This window comes from Drosophila teissieri, chromosome X (genome assembly GCF_016746235.2).
Source record: "Drosophila teissieri strain GT53w chromosome X, Prin_Dtei_1.1, whole genome shotgun sequence".
Taxonomy (NCBI): Eukaryota; Metazoa; Arthropoda; class Insecta; order Diptera; family Drosophilidae; genus Drosophila; species Drosophila teissieri.
The window spans coordinates 12,118,765-12,144,075 of NC_053034.1; the positions used below are offsets into that span (position 1 = coordinate 12,118,765).

The following is a 25,311-nucleotide window of genomic DNA, read 5'->3' on the forward strand; positions in this document are numbered from 1 at the left end:
AACAAATGAATTTGATTTTTTGTTTAAAGATTGTATTTGAATTTACAATTGTTTCCATATATCCACATATATATTTCTAACAAAATTGTATAATTTCGTGTTCTATATAAACGCACAGATGAACTTTTCGCTATTATGGTGCTAACACATATGCAATAAATATTTTTGAGTAATAATATGTACATATTGATACAACAGAGGAGACTTAAGTTAATTGGGAAAAGCTCTTAGGAATTCGCAGAAGACGTCTCTTCGTCCTTCACCTGGGATTCGGATTCTGCAGGTACTGCAGCGTACTCTTGGACATTTGTTGTGACGGTCGTGTAGCAAGATCCACATAGCCTAACTGGATTAAAAAGCTTTTCGTTTGGCAACGGCGCCCAAAATTCCGAGCAGTCAGCACAAAAAATTTCTCCACATGATCTGTAATTGAATTAAATAGGGTTTGCTTTATTAACTGCTCAAAAAATACGTTTGTGTATAAGACAAAATAGTTAAATAATATACTTTAGTGGCTTATCAACTGACTGTGTTCTTTTGCTGAAATAGTTTAGGCTACGATGAAATAACTTAAAAAATTAAATGAATTGATATTTGATTTTTATATATTCTTGATTAGCATAGTTTACACTGTTAGTATAGTCATGTATCCCAGTAAAATAACAAAATTATAACACGCTTTCAACTTAAGTTGAATATGAGCATCAAAAGAATTGAATAGTCCAATTTAATCGTAGTATTGCACAGTCATAAAGAAGGTACGAGAGTCTTATTTACTGACTTTAAGGTCTAGGAATTTTGTATCGCTAAAAATGGAAATATTCAACTGAAGCTAAAAATCATACATATTGAAAATCTATAAAGAGTAAAACAGTAAGGTTTCAAGTGTTGGATGCGCACCGACAATGATGTTTTCTTCGTCCAAGCCAGAACTCAGTTTGACAACTAGAGCAACGTGAAACGGCATGATCTGGTACCCAGAGGACACTGGAGGCTTTTTTCTCTTGGATCGAGGAAGGGGCATACGATGGGGGACCGCTACGTTCTTCGACGGCTTCCCAGGAACATGTTGAAGCATTTTCAACGATATCCGATCCATTTTCCTAAAGAAGAGTTAAATAATTAGACGACTGAAAGTAAATGCACATTGTTACTTATGATTAGCATACAATATTGCCCTCGATTGAAACATCACAATATGTTATTTTATAGAATATGCACTTTAAAAATCCAAATGCCCCTGTTTTAAACGTATTTGCACACACTTTGCTACGAGGGGCTATATCTAACATTAACCACGCTTTTCAAGAATATATGCACGCATGTTATATCTAAAACGAGTATCAAGATAGATCATTATTTACATGTTCCATATTTGTAGAAACGATGCTGTTGCAACTGGGGCAACCTTTTTCCAGCAAAGCCAGCCGCATACCGTGAATTTCTCGCAGGAGCATTTCCTCACGTAGCTAAAAAAGAGTATGGGTACTTTAAATAATGTAATGAAATATGGGAATGCATTGGATTTTACCTTGTGTTCTTGTACGATTTGGTGGAGTCTTATATTTTGTTCGCTGAGTCCATGGGCCAGGCCATCTGGACAGGATATAGTGAACTGCGCCCTCTCCTGAAATGGTGTTGGGGGCAACGAAATTATGCCCGACGAAGGGAATTGGTGTGCGCTGAAAGTAGATTTAGTAGTTTTAGTATACACTTATTGTCTTTTGGAGAGGCGCCATAAGGTTAGAAGGTACACAACTCACCTGCCGTTTTCTGCTGTGAATTTCATGTCGCGACTGTAGCTCGAGCCGAAGGTATTTCGCCGTATTCGTCCGCCCGTAGAAGGAGCATCGAATGGCGACTGGCCCACAAATCGCTGGAGGTCGGGAGACATGAAGAGACTTTCGTCAGCGTGGTAGCCATCGGATGCCAGCAGGGATCCATTGGCATTTGCATCTTTGGCTAACTTTTCCGGCTTGCAACGGTCCGGGTTTCCCGTCGTCTCCCTTGGCACTTGTAGGTCCAGGTGATGTGGAAAAGCGTCTACCCGCTGCGGGCATATCACGGCATTCGGTCTTATGTGTACCTTGGGCAAATTATTGTAGCTCTGACTGATTTTACTGGTTTGGACAGTGGTAGTGGACTCCAGCTTTTTATCACCAATAACCAGTTCCATTGGGGGTGTTATGTGGTCTCTACTGCTATTGTCGCTGTTTGGTATTTGTACGGGCTCTGCGGGAATAAGGGTATCAGTGCTGGTTTCAATAGCGCCATGCCACAGGGCGCGACAAATATCACTTGTGTCTTCAGATTTTGAAGGAACTGGATTTTGATCTGAAACCATTACGTTAGTTAAGTTAAGTTTTCTTTCTATATGCTAAAATCACTTACCGTTTTCGGATGAACCGAAAATGAAGACAGGTCGCCCAGATCCAGGGATCTGTTGATGTGAGAACTCCAAGGAACTTCGCCTTTGCGATTGTGTTTCTACTTCCAATATATCACGGTTAGAAGCTGTACTTTGGTCGTTATGAAACTCTGGAATGGGATTATTTGAACGGCCACATGGACCTACTTCAGTTGCATCCGTTACGTCCAGCTCTACTTCTTTAGAGTCTTTAACACTTGGACATTCTTGGACGTTTGCGCTAACACTGTTGTCGGCCTCAGATCGTATGTCAAACATAGAGTTGCTGTTCGCATTGAAGCAATCTGTAACACTAAATCGCAAGGAAAAAAACGAAATTCATTTTGCTGTCCGATCAAATAATCATCAGTTGACCTACATGGATTCAACGGTCAGGTTAGGATCACTGGACCTCCTGGAAATGGTGCTCTGCCCCAACTCATTCGTTGTTAAGTCTTCAGAAGATCGTGTCTTCGCCATGAGGCCTATTGGTTGTTGGAGTAAAGGAAAGTGAGTACATTTCTAGTAGGGGTACATCGTTACTCACCATTGTGTCCGCTCTGTCTTTCATTACTTAGTAATGGCAGATCAGTTCCATTTTTGTTCCCTAAACTACCAAGGTATACATCAGACCAAAAATATAAAAACCGCACACTGTGCGCCGGCCAAAGAACCTAAAAAATAGAAAAATCATTTGCATTACCCTTCAATTTGACAAAGCATACCAATATGATATTTACCTTTTCAGTCTCATGCTTATAGAGAGGATTTCTATACATAGTTTCCGCTAAAAATGGCCACACAGAAAACGTTCGGTCGAAAACTGAATTCTCGATGCGTTCTCTGAGCGAATTACATAGGAACGTGCCGAAGAGACAGGACAACGAATGTTGCGCCAGTTTGATCTAAAAGATATATAAAAAAAGAAGAGTTAATGGGCCACCATACGAAATTTCATTGCACCGCTTACCAAGTAGCTTATACTGAACTCAAAACTGCATGGATACTGCCTGTGTATTTGATGCACCAGATCAAGCCACTGCAGAAAAACTGGACATCGCTCGTTAACTTCATCGGAATTGGGACCATTTCCGGAACGATCGGCGAATTTGTGCCCAAAGTTCAGCCATTCACGCTCGACCAAAACGCGGAACCCCTGCAAATAGTAGCAATTAAGTAAAGTTTAAACTATAGAACAGAAAATATGTATATCAACGAACCTCGACAGTTCTGTAGTAGGGATCCAAACACAGTTGTGCCGTGGCCACGATCTGTGGAGTGCGATCCCAACCGTCTGAGCAGTGCACAAGAACGGGACGTCCATTCTTCTCGATGGTATGCACAACGGTCATGGTGGCGCCCAACAGGCCCGAAAGGTGCTGCATCCACATGGTCTTCTCCAACTGTCCGTACCAGCTGTAAAATAATAATTCCATTACATATATGTACATATAGCAGTTAAATAGCCTTAGTAAACTCACTTTGGATCATCGGGAGACGACGCGCAAAGCTGTCGGACAGCGTGAAAACTCTTTCGAATGGCGTGGATATTGCCCAGGTTCATAAACTCAATCTCTGCACAGGGATAGTACTCGATGCACTCACATCCGCCACCTCTGGCACGATTTGTAACTGCGGAGGTGTAGCTGCGAGCATCTACAATGAGGATTTTCTGAAAGAAAATACAATTTAAGAACAAGGATTAATTTATTTAATTAGCACTTGACATTTTGACTTCTTTACTGCTTTGTGTTAAGTAGTTTATTTATAAACGTGTTTATTTATACCAAGGATACCCGGTTTATCTGGTTATAAACGCCAAAACGTACCTTTATTTCATCCAGCGTGAGTTCCTCATGCGAGGAATCGTCCAGAGATGGAGAACTCTTGCCGGATAAACCCGACTGGCCATTGGTCTCCTTGGAGACCTTTGTTGGTTGCGCCTTTGCATTGGCGCTGTTGGAATGCCTGGCGTGTTCGCCCCTGTCAAAGGCACAGGCATCGGCGAGTGCCTTGAGGAGCTGCTCGTCCCGTGTGTTGCGCCAGCCAAGCCAACCGACCTCCGGCTGGCTGCACCGGGCCAAGATGGCACCCGACTTTTGGTGCCGCCAGACGACAGCCGGTAGCCTTCGCGATCCGCGGAAGTTGGCCACGTTGTGAAGCATTTCGTCGGTGATGCAGCAGGGCACAAGCAATTTGGGTGGATACGAGGGACAGAGCTTGAAATCGGCATTGGCCGTTGAGATGCGCCACGAGCCCTTCAGATCGAATCCTAAGCGGGCCACCTCGTTCTTAAAGTCGCTTTCGTAGCGCACGGATCGTTGCAGGCGGTTGCTCATGGCGGCAGAGATGGTCTCGCTGGCAGGATCGGGCAAAGTATTGGCCGCTGTGACGGTGGCTGTGGGCTTTGCAGAGCCATTGTGTAGCGCTACGCAGCGATCCTTGGCCACCAGGCCGTTTCCGTTGGCCTGGCCACTTCCGATTCCGCTTCCATTACCACTTCCGATCACATCGCAGGTCCAGGAGTAAAATGGAAAGGCGAAAAGTGTTTCCAGTGATTCGGGAACCCCGATCATCAGATGGATACGGCGCTGCCAGTCGGAGCACTGTTCCGCCGACGGAAAGGAGCACCGCACAGTGCTTGCATCCTTGCAGTTGACAATCAGCTGGAACAAATCCCGCACCTGTACGGTTTCAATTAGGCCCAGTGGAACGTATGTCTCATAGCCGGTTGACTGCTTGGAGAGGAATATCCGGTAATTGGACAGGGCAAGGATGCCATCATCCGTGCGTCCCAGGTACTTAATCGATTCGCCGGCCACTGGTGGGATATATACTATGGATTAGCATGTGTTATGTGTTGTAGTATATGGGGGAGCACCTACACTCTTGGAACGGGACGAACAGCTGGGAGTCTTCCTTCTCCATTTGTGATTTTGGATACGATTCGGCGGCACGGATAAAGCAAATCGATGGAGGCGGCGATCCATCGGACATTGTGTGAATCGGCTAAAAGAATACTTAGCATGTAACGTATTCGAAATTACTTATTTGCTTATATTTAGGCAAGGCGATTTGGGTGTCATTGGAAATCCGGTTATCGCTTATAGGTGCATATATATCATATATCCACCATCCGAATACATAATTACGCACATCAGTGTGTGTGCGACGTTATTGGGGCGATTCGATACCTATAGTATAGTGGCTCCCATAAATAAATAAATACTTCTATGTACATACTTATGGACATGTGCATTAGGCAGTGCACAAACAAAGCCAAAAAAATGTCACTGGGATGATAATTTGGGCACAATCAACACTTTTAGAACAAATCGAAGTTAATATTTGAGTTTTTGAGTGTCGTGGTGGCAATATAGATAATGCACTGCATATATGCACGTATAGATGTACAATGTACAATGCACATACATTTATGCGAGCACACACAGTTATAGTTCGACAAGGTGCGCAATACATAGTATGCATATATATGTATATTGCTGCATTACATACGCACGCACATATATACCAATAGACTAGATTATCACGATTCCATAGCCAATAGGCGAAAAATAACCGATTATCGTACTCAACGTATTCTAATGGCCGTATATGTTGTCATAAACAAAGTAATTAAACATTTACGCATGTGTATGTTTACATAAACTCATATGTATATTCGTATATGTAGGTATGTACATGTTTCGATATTTCGGGGAGCAACAATAACACATTACAATCGTACATATGTATGCACACACATTTGGTTTTTGGATTCCACAAACCGTTCGCTCAGCAGACTTTCGGGGTATTTAGCTCAAAACTTATTGCCGAATTGAAAACGCGCTTGGCTTTTAGATTTTCTCGCTCTATTTACCACCATAAAATCCATAAGCGTCAGCTATTATAAACAAAGATTTGCAAATGTTGTTGCACATACATATGTGTGCATATGTATTCATTTAGACACTTTTTGTTTCATTTCCATTGAAATTGTTATCGTTGTTTGCTGCTATCGCTGTTATCGCTGCTGCTAGCGATGGCCAAGTCATGTGACTAAGCTATCGCCTTAGTCGATTGGCGATGAAGTGTGCGGTTCGAGACTAACCAACACTGGCCAGCCGATAAAATCAACCAAAAATTGTTAAAACTTATAAATTGTGCGTACGTTTGCATTCCATTCCAGCTGATGTGTAACTGAAATCAAAAAAAGAGAACCGATCGCTTGGACTCTCTACCGGTGCACGCAATTCCACGCCCACTCCTCGCCAGCCGCACTCGCCATTCGGAAGCCGAACGAGAATGTTTGGAGCCAGAATCGGAATCGGAAAGCTTGGGCCCTGTGTGGCCCTAGTTGCGGTGAGTCGACGTGTTCCGTTCTGTCTGGTCATGTTTCTGGTCACTGGAATGGCTCACACGCTCAATCAGCGGGCGGGGACACATTGGGGAGGGGCCGGCCAGACTTCCCCGGCTTTTCTGGCTCCCCCTAACCAAATAACTAACTAACCAGAACTGACATCTTATGGAATTTGCAGATTCTACAGCTACTCCAGCACACACAGCCGGCTGATGGCGCCGGAGCCGTACCCATGACCAGTGATAATATCGATATGACCCTAGGTAAGACATGTCCATATCCATTCATCCCCATCATCCACCATCCCCATGCCATTCCCGCTGCCAGCGTGAGTGGGAATCAATTAGCCGACTGCCCCATTGACGTGTCACTAAACAAAATCAGTGGCTCGTTCAATTCGGCACTGCCAACGTGGTAAGATAAGTTTTATGCGGTTTCGCGAAGGACAAGGTGCGGAATTTGGATACAACTTAATTAGGGCGGTTTATTTTCCATGCTGCACTGTGATCTATCGGTCCGATAGTCCGCCAAAATGGGCACAAGCCAGAAGTTCCTTGCCCAAGAGATTCTTTTATTTGGGATATGCTCTATATACAATCTTGCAAAAAAACTATATTTTAGCATAGCCCTGGTTGAATATTTGTTTAATATAAATTTGCATTATTGTTAAAAATAACACCCGTTATTAAATATAAATATAAATATATTATATATGAATTTATTACAAAACTTCGAAGTTAGCCTTCGAAGTTATACTAGAATATTATTAATATTATTATCTGAACGCATTTGCTTGTTTTCCACACTTGGAATACACACACAACAATTTCACACACAGTTTGTTGCTTACATTAAATACGCTTTATTTTCTTGCAGCGTCTAATGAATTGGTTTTCCTTAATTTTTATGCGGAGTGGTGTCGGTTTAGTAATATTTTAGCACCTATATTCGCGGAAGCTGCAGATAAGGTGAGTCAAATGGATGGGCAGTAAAAGCTTACAAACAATGCCATGCATACATATGTATATAGCTAATTAATATCGAACAAATACGTGGCATTCAATTTGATTGGATATCTCTTGCAGATTAAAGAGGAGTTCCCAGAGGCTGGAAAGGTGGTGCTAGGAAAAGTGGATTGCGACAAGGAAACGGCCATCGCGTCCCGGTTCCACATAAACAAGTATCCAACCTTAAAAATTGTCCGCAATGGGCAGCTCAGCAAGCGCGAGTATCGAGGACAGCGTTCGGCCGAAGCATTCCTCGAGTTCGTTAAGAAGCAGCTGGAGGATCCCATCCAGGAGTTTAAATCCCTGAAGGATCTGGAGAGCCTGGACTCGAAGAAGCGCCTTATCCTGGGCTACTTTGATCGTAGGGACCAGCCCGAGTACGACATATTCCGCAAGGTGGCGACAAACCTAAAGGAGGACTGCCAGTTTCACGTGGGCTTCGGAGAAGCCGCCCAGGCCATGCATCCTCCTGGTAAAATCCATCTAAGACACTGCGCCATGCCAGGCAATACTGATGTCCACTTTTGGTTGTTTGGTTTGTTTCAGGCACACCCATTATAGTATTTAGGCCCGATGTAGCTCTTTCTCATGAAAACGATGAGACCTACACTGGAAGCCTACAAAATTTCGATGAACTCAAAATTTGGGTCCAAGAGAAGTGTGTACCACTGGTACGAGAAATTACCTTCGAGAACGCAGAAGAACTTACGGAGGAGGGTCTGCCGTTCCTAATTCTCTTCCATCACCCCACTGATAATAACTCAATCAAGGATTACAAGTCGATCATTGAGCGTCAGTTGCTGGATGAGAAACGTAAGATGTGCAGGTGTTCTGTTTACATATGAGCATTTGGTTTGACGATGAATTTTCAAATCTTTGCAGAGAATGTCAACTTTTTGACCGCTGATGGCAAGCGATTCGCGCATCCTCTACACCATCTGGGTAAATCCGAGGATGACTTGCCCTTGATAGCCATCGACTCGTTCAAGCACATGTATCTGTTCCCCCACTTCAGCGACATGTACTCGCCGGGAAAGCTAAAGCAGTTCCTGCAGGATCTCTACAGTGGCAAGCTGCACAGGTAATTACTCCAAAACTAGTGCTAGCCAAGGCACAAAATCTAAACGCTCTCCTCTGCTTTTCAGGGAATTTCATTACGGGCCGGATCCCTCAAATGAAATTGAACCTGACCCACACACTGGCAAGGGTACTTCGCCTCCAGAGTCAAAATTCAAGGAACTTGGCCCATCCAAGCATCGCTACACCCTGCTAGAAAAAGATGAACTGTAATATAATAATAATAATGTATATTGAAAATAAAAGAAAATAATACAAAAATGTAAAAAACAACCTTCTCCGAAAGCAGATGAAGGTGAGCAGCTATCAATCGACCATGTAAACAGTGGGTGCAGCCTCGTTTCTGTTTAATACAGTTCTAAAAATAAAAAGTCTGGATTTATCGACCTGGGTTATTGCGAAAGCAGTTGCCGACTTATCCACGCCTTGTGCGCGTGACTTGTAGAGTTCCTCATTTGTTTGCAACGAATGCGAATAATATTTCGGCAAGGCGAACTTGTCGAGTTCTTTAGAAATCCTCTTAGTCAGCAAAAGCTGGATTGCTAGAATGTTATCTTTAAATGCCTATTCCCAAAGTCAGAGAAGTGTTTCTGATTTTTTATATATATACATATACATATATATGAGCTATATGTAAATATATATATATTTATTTGTATGTACCATGTTACAGTTACAATTGTTAAATTAGATTACATAATTATATAATATAATTCAGTCAAAACGAGCAATAACCGTGTTGGCTAGAAATCGGTTAAAATGAAGATGTGTGCTGGCAATTATAATTTATAATTGGCTCTGACTGGTAAATTTAAAAGTACATTTAAAGGGGTACTCGCTACAATTAATACGTAAAAGTGAAAAAAATAGGTGCCGCCATCGGCTGCCATGCGCTTAATATGGTCTAGAACGCATGCCGCCATCGTTCCTCATGGGTCCACCACCATCGCGGCGGTTGCCGCCGCCGCCACCACCTCCTCGGCCACCGCGTCCTCCACCATTGTCATTGAATCGCGAGTAGCCGCCACCACCACCGCCTCCCTGCGAGTTGCCGCCGCGATCTCTGTTTTGATATCCACCGCCGCCGGATCCGCGATCATTTCCGCGGTCGTAGCCTCCGCCTCCGCCGCCACCACCGCCGTAGCCGCCGCCGCCGCCACCACCGCTCGAGCCCTCGTCGTCGCCCTTGGGAGTCTTGCATCTGGAAATGGGAGTGATTATTACTATCGTAGCATACTAAAGATTGCTCAATTTGTGATTCCCCAAAGCAAAATTAGTTCCAATACTCCATCAGATAAACTCTTGTGGCAATTATGTGCGCCTTATCAGGAAAAATTGCTTTACGATTGCCTCTCAAACACTTCTAGTGTTTCGTCTACTTTTTGGGTTCAATCATAGTTTTAGGCATGTGTGGTTTTTTAAGAATTATGATATGATGGAATATGAAAGTCGGTGCAGAAGTGTATGTCTTAAATCTAAACACTGCTCACCTATTGCATTCGTTGCGCCAGGCGAAGTTGGTGTTATTACAGCTGTTGCATTTCCAGTCGCCATCACGCGGTTGCACATTGCCGCCGCCGCCACCACCTCCACCGCCTCCTCCACGGTCAAAGCGTCCACCGCCACCGCCACCTCCATTACCGCCACCGCCGCCTCCTCGATCGAAGCGCCCTCCACCACCGCCGCCGCCACCTCCACCGCCTCCTCCTCCGCCGCCACCGCCACCACCACGACGTCCGCCAAATCCTCCGCGACCACCGCCGCCCTTGTTCCAGTTGTTCTGGCGCTGGGCCAGCGACACCTTGATCGCATTGCCGTTGAAGTCGCGCCCATCGAACCATTCAATGGCGGACTGTGCAGCATTGGTGTCGTCGTAGGTGACAGTGGCTTCACCCTTGAAGGCGCCGGTCTCCTTGTGCTTGTACAGCCAAATCTTGGGCTTCATTGTACGCTTGTCTTTCTGTTAAGTCAGATGCAAAAGGATACACAACGATTCAAAGGTTAAAACGTATCTACAGACGCATAATTTGATGACTACTTGCCTTGATGATTCCAATCGCTCCAAAGTGAGTCTCAATATCCTGTTCGGTGGTAGAGGGATCCATGCCAGAGACAAAGATGGTGTCCTCCTGGGTGATCATGTCGCCGCCGCCACCGGAGCCCCCGCCTCCTCCACCGCCGCCGCCCGAGTATCCTCCGGGTCCTACAAATACGAATGGGATATTAGGACGAGCTGGCAAGTCAGGTTATAGCTTAGAATGGAACTGCTACTTTATTTTATTATTTTTATTTTTTTTATTTTCTTCTTTCTTTTTAGAATTTAGCCCCTCACATCAACCACCAAAAACGCAACGAAGGTGAGGGCCAAAGTACACGCCCACATATGGTACAGATACTCCTATACTTGGCTGTTCCGTGATATTTTAACCAGGATAATACTTATATGTGAAACCAGAATTTTGAGGTGTATTTCGAAAACCTTCAGGGGGTGGACGACTCCGGGAGAGAACATGGGAACATGGTAACACTTTGAACGGGTTTCGGTCGGCTTTTGAGCTTTCAAAGCCAGACTGACTGACTGGCACACAAAAACACAAACAGGTGACCCCAAATTGCCAGGAGTTAGCCCGACCAATCATGCACCTTACAGGAAACCTTGATTTTGATTCGTGACAACGCTTTGACATGTATACAACACTTTACAGAAATTAAACATTAAATTACACCTAGCAGACCGAGTCGGTCGTTAACCATTATTGATCAAACAGAGATCAACGAGCTGAATATAAGTACGCTATATACACTTTAAAGGCCACGACGCGTGGACTTTTCGACGGAATTTCAAATGGGCAATTGGGCCCCACCAAGAATGCCGCCAGGAAAGGAACATGTTTGTTTTAATGCATATTCATTTTTTACTTTTTTGGTTTGGAATTAGACTCTGTTTCATGTTCTAACCGGTTGGGTTTTTTTGTAATTTGTTTTTTTTTGTTCTATTTCGATTTTGGATTCAAGTTCAATATGTAGAAAAATATTGGTATACATTACTCGATATGTTTGCAATTATTTGCATTATTTTTACCTTTGTTGTAGCTGTCCTTGCTGGCGCCTCCATTTCTAAAAGAGGATATTGAATAACTTATTTAATGCTTTGATTTTGGTTTTAATGCAGTATGGTGAGGTATACGCCTAGGATCCCTTTACAATACATATTTCTTGTTCGACTTTATGGCATTCTAATGCCATCTATAGAGCACCCGGCGCAGTTCGGTCAGTGACGACGACGTTCAAACAGCGAATGTCCATTTTGTTGCTTTCCATCTTAATAATTAGAACCAAGTGCGGCGGCAATCACTGATCAAACTGCCAAGGAGGACAACGTAATGTTGCCATATGTACGTGCATGTATTACTTTTAACCATATAATCTTAATATAATAACGTTTGCATTAGTCTACTACCGGAACTCACTTTGTTTACTAAATTCACAGAAATGAGAGGGACGAAAGACGTTCGACCCATTTAAATACACTTAGGTAGAAAGTATCTTACACCCAGATACGATCGTTATCAACCAAAAAACACTACCTGTTTATTTGCTTATCTACTAAAATACAAGCAAAAAAAATAATAAAGTATCTCAAACAAGGGAGGACCTAGATTAAAAGCAATTTCAGGTTTTTTAATAACTAAATCTGTCAATGTGATTAAAAATAAAAAGAAAAACAATTGTTTAAAATTATCTTACATTTAGTTTGTTAGAGGTAGCTCTATCCTAGACGCGGAATCATTGCTTTCTTATGTATATAAATATATACTGACCATATAGTATGTAATTGAAATTGTTTAATTATTTAAGTATACGTAAATACCTTAAGATGATTAGAGTCTTAGAACCACACCAATTCTCCGAACTTTGCATTTAATAATTATTTTACTGAATTTCTTATTGTTTCTTGCCTCTTGCGACATTAATTTATTTTTAGATTATATGATTGCTGGTTGATATTGGGTAATATGATAGTTTTTCAAAGGTCATAGCTATATACCTTTGAGTACACTTGTGTCATGTTTGATCTTGTTTTTTTTATACCATCATGTCATAAACTCACACATTTTTTGAATGTTCATTTTGAACATGTTGACGCTTTTTCTATATCGTATTTACGCAGGAATGGATGATATAGTGTACATAGGTATGTGAAACGATAATAATAAAATGTGCGCGATTCTCTATGCAAATATCAAGGAATTCATCATAGATTTCATTAGGCGACCATTATTATTCGAATTTCAACGGCTGTCGAACCACCATTATTATTTATTCATTGCAGAGATATTGGCTTCCCCAGGGCGTTATTTTTTTTTTAACCATTAAACTCATTTGAATCATCAGAACCATTTTGAAATACCAGCTTCAAATATTTTTAGAGATTTTCGATGACAAAAAAAAAGTATATGAAATAGTCATGCGTGTAAATAATAAATAGCCAAATTGGGGACTACAGTTTTTCTAATTTTATGTTTTCTGCGCTTTTTTACCAGTCCGAACAAGTCATTTGCAGTAATTGCTATGAGCAGTTTCACACTTTGATGCAGCACCGTGCATCGCTTGCATTTCTACAATATCTTTACATTACGCTTTGTGTTTAAAGTATTGGCTCGATCTTTTTTTCTCATCGGTTTGGCTGGATTGATTGATAAATGTTTATATATGCGTACACTTCTCTTATAACACTTAAAAAACCTCCGTAGAAGTCTACTACCCATGATTTAAATAGCCTTGCTGTAACTGATCGGTACCAAAATACTAAAAGTGGATAACATACCCGTAAGAATTGCCTCCTCTGTCGTTCCATGAGCCGCCGCCACCACCGCCGCCGCCGCTGCCACCAGAACCACGATGACCGGAACCGGAATCATAACCTTAAACATAAATGTGTTGATATTGGTGCGTGATTCGCAACATGGAGTTCACATGCACGCCTTACCACCGCCTTGTTTGCCGTAGTTCGGAGGTGGCTCGTTGTAGTTACCCGTTTTATTTGGCATTTGTTGGTAGTTTGGTGGGGGGACAGCGAAATTATTATATCCCTGTCCGGCACCACCACCATAACCGCCACCTAGAGTGCACATATTTCAGTGTTTTCAGTGTATTCACGGTGCGACTTGTGCGCGTTTTAAAACTCTACTTACGCTCCATGACCAATAAACGATGTGTGCAGTCTCTTTTCAATCAATAGAATTGCAGGAGTTTCAATAACTCGCTGCGCACAAACTGCCCGAATAAAATAAAGCGTCAGATCGTTACAAATTTTATTGTAAAATGGCGTGTGAAAATTAATTAGAGATGAGCGTTAACGGGGGCTGGTATATGCGTGTATCGTAGGTCCTATCGAGATAGATATCGATACTGCGGAATGTGTGGGATGGAACATAAATATCCCGTTTATTTTTATCTTTATTTAACATTTTACATTTTTAATTTGGATATAAGTAAACTGAACCCAAGAGGTATTTCATAATTGATCGGCTCTTTGAGCGCTTTACAACACTGAATCGCTTGCAGCCCTGCAAACATTGTTTACATTCGTTAGCACTTAACTTTGAATGAAAGTGGCAATCAGCTGTTCGTGCTTTGAAATTGAATTGGTGTTTACGTGGATTTAATTTTTCTGAAAACAAATTAAATCAGAGCCAAACACAAAATGATCGAAATAACAGATCTGCAGAGTAAGCATTGATACGTGAAAGCCATGAGCGCAACTAAACCGCTTATTGAAATCTTCCCGCAGAAATTGGCATCGGCTTGGCTGGTTTTGGCATTTCTTTTCTGTTTCTCGGCATGCTGCTGCTGTTCGATAAAGGCCTGCTCGCCATTGGCAATGTACGTTCTTCACATGCACCTTATGCCCCATGTAGCACACCCTTCGAGCACTATAATAATAGCAATCGCCTCTTTCCCGCAGATTCTATTCATATCGGGCCTCGGCTGCGTCATTGGCGTGGAGCGCACCCTGCGCTTTTTCTTCCAACGGCACAAAGTCAAAGGCACAACGGCCTTCTTCGGGGGAATCGTCATCGTCCTGCTGGGATTCCCCATCATCGGCATGATTATTGAATCCTATGGATTTTTCGCACTGTTCAGGTTCGTAGCTCTCTAGCCAAGTTCCAGTCGGATTTGTCTGAAGCCATTTAAGCTAACCGGTTACACAGTCCACATGGTCTGCCCGCTTTCCCGCTTTTAATATTCCATTCTCAAATCGGGGTTTAGCACTCATAGTTTCGTGACTACGTTTAGAAAAATGTTATATTTTAGTTAAAAAAAATGCAAGTCATACAGATTAGACATTACGATTTCATGGCTTTCATAGAAAGGACCAAATAACAAGTTTAATTCATTAATGGCTTAAGAAGTAGGCTCGATCAGGTGCTATAGATGCTCGATAAAGCAGAAATAATGTCCTTGCTTGGAATTATTCGCTGTTTCTACGGTGTTTTTATATATTTTGCCTATGTATATCTCTCTCTTTTTACCTTATGCATGGCAAGATTTTAAATAAGCCACGACCAATGAACGGGAAAACTAAAGCATTACCCGAATATATTTAGGTATTTTCATTAATTCAAATACCATTCTAATGAATGTTAAATGATTAGCTTCTTACATATCTTAATATTCAATGGAAATCTATTCAAAGGACGGCAAATATTAAGTGAATATCATAAGAACTTAACTTCAAAATACAAGGGGAAGTAACTTTCTTTAGGGATTTGTCTTTTACCTTTTAACCCATATTTATTTAAAAATCCCTGACACTTCTTCTAAATGTCCTTTTGTTTTATCTTTTCAGCGGCTTCTTCCCCGTGGCTATTAATTTCCTCGGCCGAGTGCCTGTTTTAGGATCGCTCTTAAATTTGCCATTTATGCAAAAGGTAAGGTAGCATGGAGCTTCACATAAAAAAAATAGAACATAGCAACTAGCCCATACTCATGATCATTTAACGAGCTCATCTCGCCTTGACGCGAATGCCCATTGAATAAACTGAAGGGTCCACATTCCCAAACGACCACGCAGACTCAATTTCATAGCCAATTTTGGTATTTATCTAAGCTATGTATTTCAACATTTACAAGTCCAAAGTATAGGGATTTAGTGGCGCGTTTAGTGGATCTTTTCCCAGTCCTCACGTTCCTCGCGCTCCTTCTCGACCTCCTTGAGGTAGGGTTCCAGATACTTGACGTCCTCCTCGTACTTGGTCCACTGCTCCTTGGGCAGGATGGTCTTGGTCATGGACAGATGGAGGGCCCTCATGATGCGGTAGTTGCGCTCATCGTACAACTTCCTGGGCAATCGGCGCACGGCCTCCTTGACATCCTCGTTCTCATACAGACAATCATCCCGATGCAGACCTGCAGAAATCGGTAAACACCAAGGCTCAGCTGTTAGTAATCACTAGGTTATATAGTAGTCCTACCGTATTGGTTGAATCCGGAGAGATTGTAGGCCCATCTGCCCAGATTTGCTGTGGGGAAAAATTCGCATTACATATTTACGTAATCATAATATTCCGGGTTACTGCGCTACGGGATTTGTTGCCTTCAACGCTTGTCCAATTGTTAGCCGTTCATAATACTTACAGAGAACAGCGGGTCCCTTTCTGGCAATATAGTTCGACATGGTTTACGTAAAATTAGAAGTCGGGAAAGAGATATTCCTCCAACCTTTTTATTTTAGGTATGAGAACGTTGGAGATGTGCCTCGCGATAGTTATCGCACCCAGTTATCGATCAACGTGCACTAGGTTGTGTTTGCACAAATCGATTTTCGAAATATACTTCAGACACATAGCAATGCGTTATCGATACATCGCATTCAAAACAAATGCGTTACAAATTATTAGTTAAGAACTAACTATTTTACGTTTTACTTGTATTGTATTTGTATTTTGTCTTGTATCTTGTCTTGTATTTTTTTAGATTGTTCAAAAACTTGGAGGAGACGGCAACCGAACTACAGTGTAATTTCATCTCCAAAGTGGACCATGTTGCGAAGACTTTTGTATAAAGTAAATAAAATCAATTCAAATTCTTGTAAACCCATTTAAGTCCATGTAAAAATCAGCCTTCATAAACAAAATACTTGTAGTTTATCAAACCGAATGATTATGGCTTTCTTTTTTTATAATTTATTATGGGGATCTCGGAGGAAATATTTTAATTTGAGCTTTGTTATTTAGTTTAACAAATAACCTTGATAAAATGAAATATAAAAGTGGTCTAAAGACACAACTTTTACTTAACTTGTAAATCGAGTATTGTATATTATTAATGACCTCAATAAATCGAAAACAGTTAACTCAAAACTTAAAACTTGATTACTAAAAACCTGAAAATGTTGGTAATTAGCGGAGTGCTTTACCAAGCGGAAGTCCCTACTTTTCATTTTAATATTATTTCCCCAATTTTTTGCGATAAGCTCCTGCCATCGGTAAACCCTTCATTAAAATGATTGATAGTGCTTTTATTTTAAAGTACATACCTTCGCTTTATTATGACTACAAAATATCAATTTATACAAATTAAAGAACATATACAAATTCTTTATATATACAGTGCCCTCCCTTAAGAGTGAACACTCGAATATGTGAACTTTTAGTAAAAGTGAACGATTATTTTATAAAATTTTAGAAACTTTTGTTTAACTTAGTAAAAAAAAATCAAATTTTGTGTTTTCGAAAACGAGGTGTTTTTTTTAATATTTTAAATTTTGTATTTTTGTGATTCGTTATAGTGAACAAATTCGATTCAGTGCACACCCTTGGTTCTCAATAGTCCACTGTTTCGAGTGAGCACTGTACATACACTAAGGCTGGCACGAACACGACACTAATTTAAGTTTGTTTCGGTTTTGTTTCTGATTTCTGAACACACGTTATATATATACATATGTATAACATTGAGAGCCGTTCCAGCCTTAGTTTATACATATATCACTGGGCACATAATTTAGTAACTCCCAATGCGCTGAGTGGCCGGGAGAGAGAAATCACTTATTGTTCTTAGCTGCAGTCAATGACAGAAACTCCACCTTTCGAGCCAAGTACTCATTATAGCGAAGAAATGCATAGCTATATGGGTGAGAGAAATTGGTCATTAGTATCGATTGGTAATGGTGGTAATTGGGGGAAAATCAGGAATTGCAGGGTGCACTATAACAAATCCATAATAATGGATGTGTAATAGATGTTGATTACTCTCATCCACAAAACTGATACATATTTGGTAAATATGTATAAAGGAAATATCTTTTAAATACATCTTGCATTCCCAATTTGATGTTATGGCCTATATACTATGCAATACTCACCCTACGTAGTCGAAATCGATAGTGGAATGCTCGGCTTGCAACAGGGACCACACCGTCCAAAAGATATGCGATGCCAGCGCAAACTGATTGACCTGGACATAGAGCAGTTCGACTTCGTCGTTCTGAATGTGGCTGCGCTGAAGGTACTCCTCAAGGTAGACCCTCAGCCACTGCAGTTGGAACTCGCGCTTCGGATAGCGGGAGTAGTCGACCTCATCCACGCCGCACATCTCCGCAAAGTGGTTGCCAATGTCAAAGGCCTGGAAATTGTAATCTGCATACTCGTAGTCGATGAAGTTCACCGTATTTAGGCTCTGCGTGTAGATCACATTTCCCAGCAGAAGGTCGTTGTGGGAGAAGACAATCGGACTGTCCAGAGCCTCAAGGTATTCATATAGCTTATTGAACTCCTCGCGCAGGCGGCCGATAGGTAGAAACGTTTCTTTCACTCTGCAATCAAAGGGGTAAACCGGGCAATAAAACAATGAACGAATGTTCATTCAAGAGAATAAGAGACGAAGGATCAAGTGTCGTACCTTTTGTGTTTTTCAGCATCACTAAAACGTTCAGGTACTAAATCAAGAAAGCTCTGCGTCTTCTTCCAAATCATCGGCATGGGTTTGGTCGCCGAACTTTCCCCGTGCTTTCTCACCTTGCGATGCATTTCGGCCATGCGACGGGCGACCAAGGGCCAAATCTCTGGACAGAGCACACTGTCCGTATTCAGGGTGGTTCCAGGTACGTATTCGTAGACGAGACCGTTCTTGAACGTGGCATACAGCGATGGCGCTAGCCCATACGTATGCAGTAGAAGAAAGTTTTGCGTCTCCGCCTTGCGATCTATCAGTAGGTCCGTTTTGTTGCCGTATATCCTGACCAGCACTACGTTATCGGAGTACTGTACAGGTGAGCCGTCGTCCGCTGCCCGATCGTCTGTGTAGTCATCATCGTCCTTCTCGATGATGACTGGATCCTCGGACTGAACCGGCGACAGACCCTGAGTCTTCGTCTTGATAGGTAGATACGGTCCGCCGTTCGCATCGCTCAATTTGGAGATCTCTTTATGAAAACATCCAACCAGTTTGTTTGTGATGCCATCGGTAAAACTCTAAAATAAGCCAGAGAACAATACCATTAAATCGTGTACATACACTTCAAGATCAAGTGAATGGGTTAGAATTAATTACTAGTCAGTGGAAGCTACGTGATTTGTGTGCTTTGATTATGTACGTGAAGTTATTGCATCACCTAATACCAATTGCTATATGGAAATGTTCATTAGTAGCATTCAATGGAACGGTTTCGGGAATTCGATTTTTAAGCCGCAGCTCAAGAGCTACGGTAAGGGGCTTATGGCACCTTCCTTATCGTCTCCACATGCTTCTTATGTACGTATATAAAAGAGTGAAGCACATGGGTGATAAACTTTGTGACACCAGCTATTTGCGTGCTAAGCGTCTCAGAAAGACCACCTTCGTCTTGAAATATACGCATACGGTGCTTTTTTATAATGAAAACACAGAAACAGATAAGATAATGGAATGCTAAACAATTTAAATTCACAATATTCAAAGCGAAAAGCCCACAATGTGTAGGCGAAGGAAATAACAGTAGTTCAGTTCAATCACTTCCATCTACGAAAACTATTAGTTTTAGTCATTTTACTGATTGGAAAAGTTAATTGAATAAAGTAATTAATATTTTCCACTTACTTTCCTTTACTTAGTGTTTAATGCACTTAAGATTAAAGTAGTAGTAGTACAAACACGTGTGTTTCAGATCGTTGCGATATTGTAAATTTTCCACTTCATATATGGACATCTATGTGCTTAGTCAATAAGATAGCTTTACAACTCTAGTCGCTATAAAAATGTCAATAATTTTATATATTTGTTAACCCATTACTACTATGACAGTTGTGCGGCATAAATAACCGTGCGACTTAAGTAAAACTCAAACATATTGTTTATTGCTGAGAAACCGTAACTATGACGCCATGGTCCATGAATCAACTCAGTTTTCCTCTCGTCAACAAGTATTCATAATGAAGCGTTTATTATCTGTATTTTGACGATATGGAAATTGCCTGACTGGCGCCAAATCTTTGTGCCTCCGCCTCCATAAGGATGCTTCCCACTACTTAAATCCTTTTCACTCGACAAAAAGCGACTACTAAAGTATCTATATCTGGAAAACGGACATGACATGATTTAGACTATGTACCATGTACTATGCACTAGTCGCTGATCAAGGGATGAACCACGTTTTATAGCCCACCAGCGATTTGGCAAGACTCAGCACTTGGCAATTCTGACTGGAGCTGCCTTAAAGCTGATAAGTGAGTTACGGACAAGCTGTGTACACCAATTAGACGTCATGCTTGTGGTGCGGCGTGTACAACAGATAGCGAGGTCAAGGCGTACAAGTGGGTTCCGATAAGGCAAGAACGCCCCATTTCGAAACCGGAGTGATTAAAACAGCCTCAGGCATTTGTACAACATTAACTCTAACTGGACGGCCACTAACCATTATCAAACTGGGACAAACAAAATCAAGCCCCTAAAAAGCAAAGGAAAAATACTAACGTACGGTTATCGGTTATTTGGATCATCCGTAAATTACGGACGGACGGTAATGGTTATCTGTAAAAACACTCGAGTCAATGCACCTGTTTTCGACACCTTCTCTGCCAGCATATGAAGTATTGTGCGATTTCATTAGAACCGACGACTACTAATTGGCACGAAGGCCTATTTCTTGGCTCACACCCTCTACCCCGCTCCGTTTTGCAGGGAACACTTATTGTTTATCCCCCGGAGTCGAGGGCTAGATTAGCAAACAAGTTTCTACTGCGACTCGGGGTCTGAAGTCTCTGTAGTTCGCTTGGAGACTCAGAAACTCTCGCAGTCCTAACACACCAACACCAGCGTAATAAATAATGTTAATTTCGAATAACAATCCTATGGGTCTCGCTCCATTGATATAACAATGTCTATTTACAATTATCAAGGCGGCAGCGGGTACGCTGTTCTGTATATGTATATATTATATAATTACTATTGGAAGGTTGGTTGTTGTGCAATAACCCTGTTTCAAACAATGTTAGCAACTACTACGACTCTATATCTCTATATATGTATGTACTATAAATCCCACGTTCCGCACACCAGTTAGTGATCGTAATAAATGATAAGGAAACATACAGCGTCGTCATCACCATCGATTCTTGGGCCGGATAACGATCTTCGATCTGCGAACTACCCTGATCTGATGGAGAATGTAGAGAATATGACATTGATGGTTTCGTTTTTTGCATTGTATAGTGTTTTGCATTGTTTTGTGATTGGATTTGTTTGGGATTATGATATTGTAGGGGGTAAGGTAAGGTAATTTCGAAGGTTGATGGGGTTTACGTTACCTTAAACTCGACGTGGCTGAGGTCCCAGGTCGGTCGAATAACCTTCAACAGTTCCTTGGCCCCTTGAATCACGTCAGCCTCCTCAACAAATATGGGGACAAAGGGTACAATCGCCTCTTTTCTGGATTTATCCTCCTGTTTTGCTCGAATATCACGCGTATTCTGTTCGTGCTCGTTGTTTTCGTTTTTGTTTTCGTTTTCGCTCTCGCTTGGATTTGGATACGAATTGGAATTTGAATGTGAATTCAATTGGTTCTGGACCTGGTTCGATTGCGATAGCGTTTGCTGATTGACCGTCTGACGAACTAAGGATAAAGAATCTTTCATCACTTTGGGGTTGCCGCCACTTGTTGAAATCTGTCCTGTGTAACTGTTGCTCTTGGTTTCTGTGCCCATTCTATTGTATTATATATGTGAAATACGAAAGTGTCAGGTCGGGTCATACACATAGAACGACAATAACAACAGCATGTAAAATGAGTAGGTAGCGTTAGTTAAAAGCTAATCATCCGAATGCAAAACCAACCGAGAACCCAACCAAACCAGCATGATATCCCCCAAAAACCCACAGCGAAATGAGCCAAAAACCAGCCTCGACCAGTAGCCGCATCCAGTAAGTATACTACGCCCATGTCCTCTCACTCATGCGCACCGAAACCAGAGTTTTGGACGGAGAAGACCGCACCCAGTTAGTAGGATCTGCGTATCAAGTGGCAAATAGCCCAAACACTTCCACTTCATTCAAGTGAAACTCTCATTCATTGAGTGGAATCGTACTGGTAAAGCTAACATTAAATTTAATCTCAATAAGCCATTTGAGAGGTAATAAACTAAAGCTTTTGGGGATTGGATGACTATTTCTTTAATCATGGCATGGGAAATTTAAAAAATGATTTCAAGCTAGTTTTATTCCAAATATGCAACGAAAATCCCATCACAAAGTCAAATAAAAATATTCTACATAACGATCACACTTTTAGAGTCCCAAATGTGCAATTAACAATTATACGAGAAAATGTCCGCTAATTCATCAAGCAAATAATAGATATATATATATATAGTCCATATAAAATGGTTACGGAAAATAAACCTTGAAATTGTGATAGTCATTTCGTTAACTGGTTTTGACTTGATACAGGAAGTTCTTTATTCCAGTAATAGATACCATGCTCTTTTACCCTCATTAAACACCAAAATTCGCAATATACATAGACAAAAGCAGCCTTAATGATACACTCTAATCATTAATGTAATGGAAGATACGGTTTTCAAACTAATAACTTGTTAATAGTTAATAATACATAATGCAGTTCTAATTACAATTACATGCAAGTGTATGATGTATGTATGTATGTATGATGGGCGGTTTTTGATTACCATTCTTTTTTGAGCTTATCGTTGACATTATCTACTAACTAGATCCATCATCTTGTCTTCATTTTCGACTATATCAAGAAAGGCTGATTTAAAAATAAACTTTTTATCCATTTATGATAAGCAACTGCGAAGTTATAGGCCTTAAGAAAACATCTCGAAGTAATGTGATAGAATTAATTGGGTAGTACTGACACCGGGAACAAAAACCAACTATTTACGCTAATGGAACTATTATTCTACCCCGCACTGTAAATGTATTCGAATTCGGCACAGCCGGGCGGAAAGTACACGTAGACGTGTGTACTCAAAATACACGAAGGTGCGTAAGGCGATGACTATAAATCGGAGAAGGTAACGAGACAACATACGTATATTTGCATGGGATAAGGTAAGGGGGTCGAAATAAGTCAATAAGATCGCAGTGCTAAGCCAATGTCTTAAAATACAGGGGCGGCACGAGGGGGTGGCTAAGATTTTAATTTGGTCAAAGGCATTTTGAAATCGGAATTCAATTGTATCTACTTAATTTGGTTGCAATCAGAACTCTTTAGGGGTAAAACCCCCCAATAACCCCCCTGACTCCGCTCCTGGAACAGGGGAATGCACCCACACTCGCGCACAAATAATTAGGGCGTAAAATGCTAATCTTGTGAATATGTGAATGTACATACATGTGTACATACTCCACGCAAATCATGTGTTGAGCAATGCAAGTGTACATTATGTACATGCAAACGTATGTAAGATCGGAAATCAGGTGAAAAACCGGTGCCCAATAAGACAGGTGGGCGGGGATACGTTAGCACGCGACATTTGCTTTAATATTAACATGTTTTTTGTTTCGCACTTTCTTTATTCTTTATTCTTTCATCTTTATTTTGGTTTTTTAGCCAGGCCAATAGTTTACGCATACAGTGGCAATATACAAATGTACGTGCAAGGGTACAACTGCATGTGTGTGCATAGTAGGTGGGATTAGGGCCCGCCTGCACGGGCAAAGTTTCCGATAGGACCTTTACATCCCTTAATACTACTCGAATTCCGTAACTAAAATGTTATTTAAAAAACTAAAGTATAGATAAGCTAATATACTTTGTCTGTTACTTAATATACGTCTTTTGAGTCTCAAAAGCAAAGATTCCATTTGGAATTTAGGTCGTGCAAAGGGGCCTTACGCGCGTTCTGGGTTAAGAACCCCCTGTCCACGGCCCCTTCCTCACGACGACCCCTCCCACAAACCGTGCATCCTTTTTCTGAACCCGGTGCGATATTTGTTGGTTGATTTAAAGGATTCCCATACCGATTTCGATTCTAATTCGGTGGTTCTGAATTCAGATAGTGATTCGATTCGATTTGATTCGTGTTTCGCATGCAATTTCAGTTTTGAAAACGAGAAACAAGGTAAAATAATAATAAAATGTGTACCAATATGTCAAGCGTCAACGAATGCAAACGCACACTGAGGTGAATTGTTAGTTGTCTACACACGTTACCTTCGGGTATTGATTGTTTTTTAAAAGAAAACACAAAAAAAAAGCCGCGAAAATCACACAACCAGATTATTGATTTTGGCCCCCGCTGAAATTGGCGCACACAACACACAAATTTGACTGGGGAACGAACAGCGGGCGATGTAAACGATTCGGTTCCGTCTTGGAATATATAGCTGCCGAACTATCGATGGAACAATCGGATCCCTCAACCGGTCGCTCCGTCTGCCGGGAATACCAAAACGCCTCGGCGAAGTGGCGCGCGAACGAGGGCACTTCCGATTAGCCACCAACTGGTCACACTGCACTGGCCTGCAAAGAGTTTTTAATGAAATTATCGTGTTTTAGTGGTTTCCTTATAATGAATAGATTTAGTGGGGACTCTGAATTGAATTGTAAATTGAATTTTGATTGAAAACATAGAATTCCCTTCTTTGCAGGCAATGTTTCGGTGAGAGCAGTGCTGCCAGACTGTCATACCGGCACTTTATTGGCGTGTTTTCTATTACATATATCTTGCGTTTTTCAAACTAGCGAAATATTTCAAAGCTTTTTATCTGATCAGTCTTTTTATATAGGGTTTCCCACAAACTCGCCTAAGCATGGAGTTACCGGTATATACGGCGTTGCCAGACTGTCATTGCATTTTCTTGTTGCGTTTTTCAAATGCAAGTGCCATTCACAAGAGCCCGCCAATTTTAAATTTTATTTGAATACAAAGGGATAACTTTTTCTCTAGCCGAATTTGTCTGTTCTTCGTCTTTTGTAGTATCCATTAAGTTCGGAATGTATACTTTTCCATTAC

The 25,311-nt window shown here is 41.4% G+C and overlaps 6 protein-coding genes across 12 annotated transcripts; 2 read left to right on the plus strand and 4 right to left on the minus strand.

Moving 5' to 3' along the window:
* Positions 1 to 10: 10 nt before the first annotated feature.
* Positions 11 to 6,436, minus strand: LOC122623781 (myotubularin-related protein 4). Of its 2 annotated transcripts, XM_043803112.1 has the most exons (16): positions 6,288 to 6,436; positions 5,293 to 5,416; positions 4,237 to 5,228; positions 3,889 to 4,079; positions 3,628 to 3,823; positions 3,378 to 3,563; positions 3,148 to 3,312; positions 2,955 to 3,081; positions 2,787 to 2,892; positions 2,392 to 2,720; positions 2,299 to 2,334; positions 1,764 to 2,232; positions 1,532 to 1,682; positions 1,365 to 1,469; positions 901 to 1,103; positions 11 to 423 (listed from the first exon to the last, which is right to left on the minus strand). In XM_043803112.1, exons 1-16 carry the CDS (start codon positions 6,300 to 6,302, stop codon positions 228 to 230), a joined length of 3,591 nt encoding a protein of 1,196 aa, XP_043659047.1. In that variant the 5' UTR covers positions 6,303 to 6,436; the 3' UTR covers positions 11 to 227. The 2 variants fall into 2 exon arrangements, with proteins under 2 accessions (XP_043659047.1, XP_043659046.1); XM_043803111.1 differs by having other exon boundaries at positions 1,764 to 2,334.
* An 81-nt stretch (positions 6,437 to 6,517) lies between these two features.
* LOC122623782 (endoplasmic reticulum resident protein 44) lies at positions 6,518 to 9,121 on the plus strand. Its single transcript, XM_043803113.1, has 7 exons — positions 6,518 to 6,769; positions 6,946 to 7,030; positions 7,644 to 7,735; positions 7,853 to 8,246; positions 8,321 to 8,587; positions 8,657 to 8,855; positions 8,920 to 9,121. Exons 1-7 carry the CDS (start codon positions 6,713 to 6,715, stop codon positions 9,062 to 9,064), a joined length of 1,239 nt encoding a protein of 412 aa, XP_043659048.1. The 5' UTR covers positions 6,518 to 6,712; the 3' UTR covers positions 9,065 to 9,121.
* Positions 9,122 to 9,442: 321 nt separating this feature from the next.
* Positions 9,443 to 14,206, minus strand: LOC122623180 (RNA-binding protein cabeza). 3 transcript variants are annotated; one of them, XM_043802167.1, is made up of 7 exons: positions 14,047 to 14,206; positions 13,842 to 13,973; positions 13,680 to 13,776; positions 11,934 to 11,968; positions 10,894 to 11,054; positions 10,342 to 10,811; positions 9,443 to 10,052 (listed from the first exon to the last, which is right to left on the minus strand). In XM_043802167.1, the coding sequence occupies exons 1-7, from the start codon at positions 14,051 to 14,053 to the stop codon at positions 9,746 to 9,748; spliced, it is 1,209 nt and encodes a 402-aa protein (XP_043658102.1). In that variant the 5' UTR covers positions 14,054 to 14,206; the 3' UTR covers positions 9,443 to 9,745. The 3 variants fall into 3 exon arrangements, with proteins under 3 accessions (XP_043658102.1, XP_043658103.1, XP_043658104.1); XM_043802168.1 differs by lacking the exon at positions 11,934 to 11,968; XM_043802169.1 differs by lacking the exons at positions 9,443 to 10,052; positions 11,934 to 11,968 and having other exon boundaries at positions 10,678 to 10,811.
* Positions 14,207 to 14,432: 226 nt separating this feature from the next.
* On the plus strand, positions 14,433 to 17,009 carry LOC122623984 (vesicle transport protein GOT1B). The gene is made up of 5 exons (XM_043803396.1): positions 14,433 to 14,583; positions 14,646 to 14,737; positions 14,820 to 14,998; positions 15,705 to 15,786; positions 16,832 to 17,009. Exons 1-5 carry the CDS (start codon positions 14,559 to 14,561, stop codon positions 16,874 to 16,876), a joined length of 423 nt encoding a protein of 140 aa, XP_043659331.1. The 5' UTR covers positions 14,433 to 14,558; the 3' UTR covers positions 16,877 to 17,009.
* LOC122623985 (cytochrome b-c1 complex subunit 7) lies at positions 15,948 to 16,635 on the minus strand. Its single transcript, XM_043803397.1, has 3 exons — positions 16,493 to 16,635; positions 16,330 to 16,377; positions 15,948 to 16,264 (listed from the first exon to the last, which is right to left on the minus strand). Exons 1-3 carry the CDS (start codon positions 16,530 to 16,532, stop codon positions 16,017 to 16,019), a joined length of 336 nt encoding a protein of 111 aa, XP_043659332.1. The 5' UTR covers positions 16,533 to 16,635; the 3' UTR covers positions 15,948 to 16,016.
* Positions 17,010 to 17,373: 364 nt separating the features above from the next.
* LOC122623965 (ethanolamine kinase) lies at positions 17,374 to 24,664 on the minus strand. Of its 4 annotated transcripts, none has more exons than XM_043803372.1 (5): positions 24,510 to 24,664; positions 21,640 to 22,036; positions 18,758 to 19,329; positions 18,222 to 18,671; positions 17,374 to 17,982 (listed from the first exon to the last, which is right to left on the minus strand). In XM_043803372.1, the coding sequence occupies exons 2-5, from the start codon at positions 22,033 to 22,035 to the stop codon at positions 17,901 to 17,903; spliced, it is 1,500 nt and encodes a 499-aa protein (XP_043659307.1). In that variant the 5' UTR covers position 22,036; positions 24,510 to 24,664; the 3' UTR covers positions 17,374 to 17,900. The 4 variants fall into 4 exon arrangements, with proteins under 4 accessions (XP_043659307.1, XP_043659308.1, XP_043659309.1 ...); XM_043803373.1 differs by having other exon boundaries at positions 24,442 to 24,553; XM_043803374.1 differs by lacking the exon at positions 24,510 to 24,664 and adding an exon at positions 23,017 to 23,059 and having other exon boundaries at positions 21,640 to 21,944.
* Positions 24,665 to 25,311: the final 647 nt, after the last annotated feature.

Excerpts from the sequence above, each read along its gene's own strand:
- LOC122623985 (XM_043803397.1), bottom strand. The coding sequence starts at position 16,532 with ATGTCGAACTATATTGCCAGAAAGGGACCCGCTGTTCTCT. Across the intron at positions 16,378-16,492 it reads AAAGGGACCCGCTGTTCTCT|CAAATCTGGGCAGATGGGCC; the intron begins GTAAGTATTATG and ends TTTTCCCCACAG. Across the intron at positions 16,265-16,329 it reads CTCCGGATTCAACCAATACG|GTCTGCATCGGGATGATTGT; the intron begins GTAGGACTACTA and ends CGATTTCTGCAG.
- LOC122623984 (XM_043803396.1), top strand. The coding sequence starts at position 14,559 with ATGATCGAAATAACAGATCTGCAGA. Across the intron at positions 14,999-15,704 it reads GGATTTTTCGCACTGTTCAG|CGGCTTCTTCCCCGTGGCTA; the intron begins GTTCGTAGCTCT and ends TTATCTTTTCAG. Across the intron at positions 15,787-16,831 it reads ATTTGCCATTTATGCAAAAG|ATTGTTCAAAAACTTGGAGG; the intron begins GTAAGGTAGCAT and ends GTATTTTTTTAG.
- LOC122623782 (XM_043803113.1), top strand. The coding sequence starts at position 6,713 with ATGTTTGGAGCCAGAATCGGAATCGGAAAGCTTGGGCCCTGTGTGGCC. Across the intron at positions 6,770-6,945 it reads CCTGTGTGGCCCTAGTTGCG|ATTCTACAGCTACTCCAGCA; the intron begins GTGAGTCGACGT and ends TGGAATTTGCAG. Across the intron at positions 7,736-7,852 it reads TCGCGGAAGCTGCAGATAAG|ATTAAAGAGGAGTTCCCAGA; the intron begins GTGAGTCAAATG and ends TATCTCTTGCAG.
- LOC122623781 (XM_043803111.1), bottom strand. Across the intron at positions 4,080-4,236 it reads TCACGCTGGATGAAATAAAG|AAAATCCTCATTGTAGATGC; the intron begins GTACGTTTTGGC and ends ATTTTCTTTCAG. Across the intron at positions 2,893-2,954 it reads AAGACAGAGCGGACACAATG|GCCTCATGGCGAAGACACGA; the intron begins GTGAGTAACGAT and ends AACAACCAATAG.
- LOC122623965 (XM_043803372.1), bottom strand. The coding sequence starts at position 22,035 with ATGGGCACAGAAACCAAGAGCAACAGTTACACAGGACAGATTTCAACA. Across the intron at positions 18,672-18,757 it reads GATGCTGAAAAACACAAAAG|AGTGAAAGAAACGTTTCTAC; the intron begins GTACGACACTTG and ends CTTTGATTGCAG. Across the intron at positions 17,983-18,221 it reads ATCGATTTCGACTACGTAGG|CTATGCATTTCTTCGCTATA; the intron begins GTGAGTATTGCA and ends TCACCCATATAG.
- LOC122623180 (XM_043802167.1), bottom strand. Across the intron at positions 13,777-13,841 it reads CTACGGCAAACAAGGCGGTG|GTTATGATTCCGGTTCCGGT; the intron begins GTAAGGCGTGCA and ends TTTATGTTTAAG. Across the intron at positions 11,969-13,679 it reads AGAGGAGGCAATTCTTACGG|AAATGGAGGCGCCAGCAAGG; the intron begins GTATGTTATCCA and ends ATCCTCTTTTAG.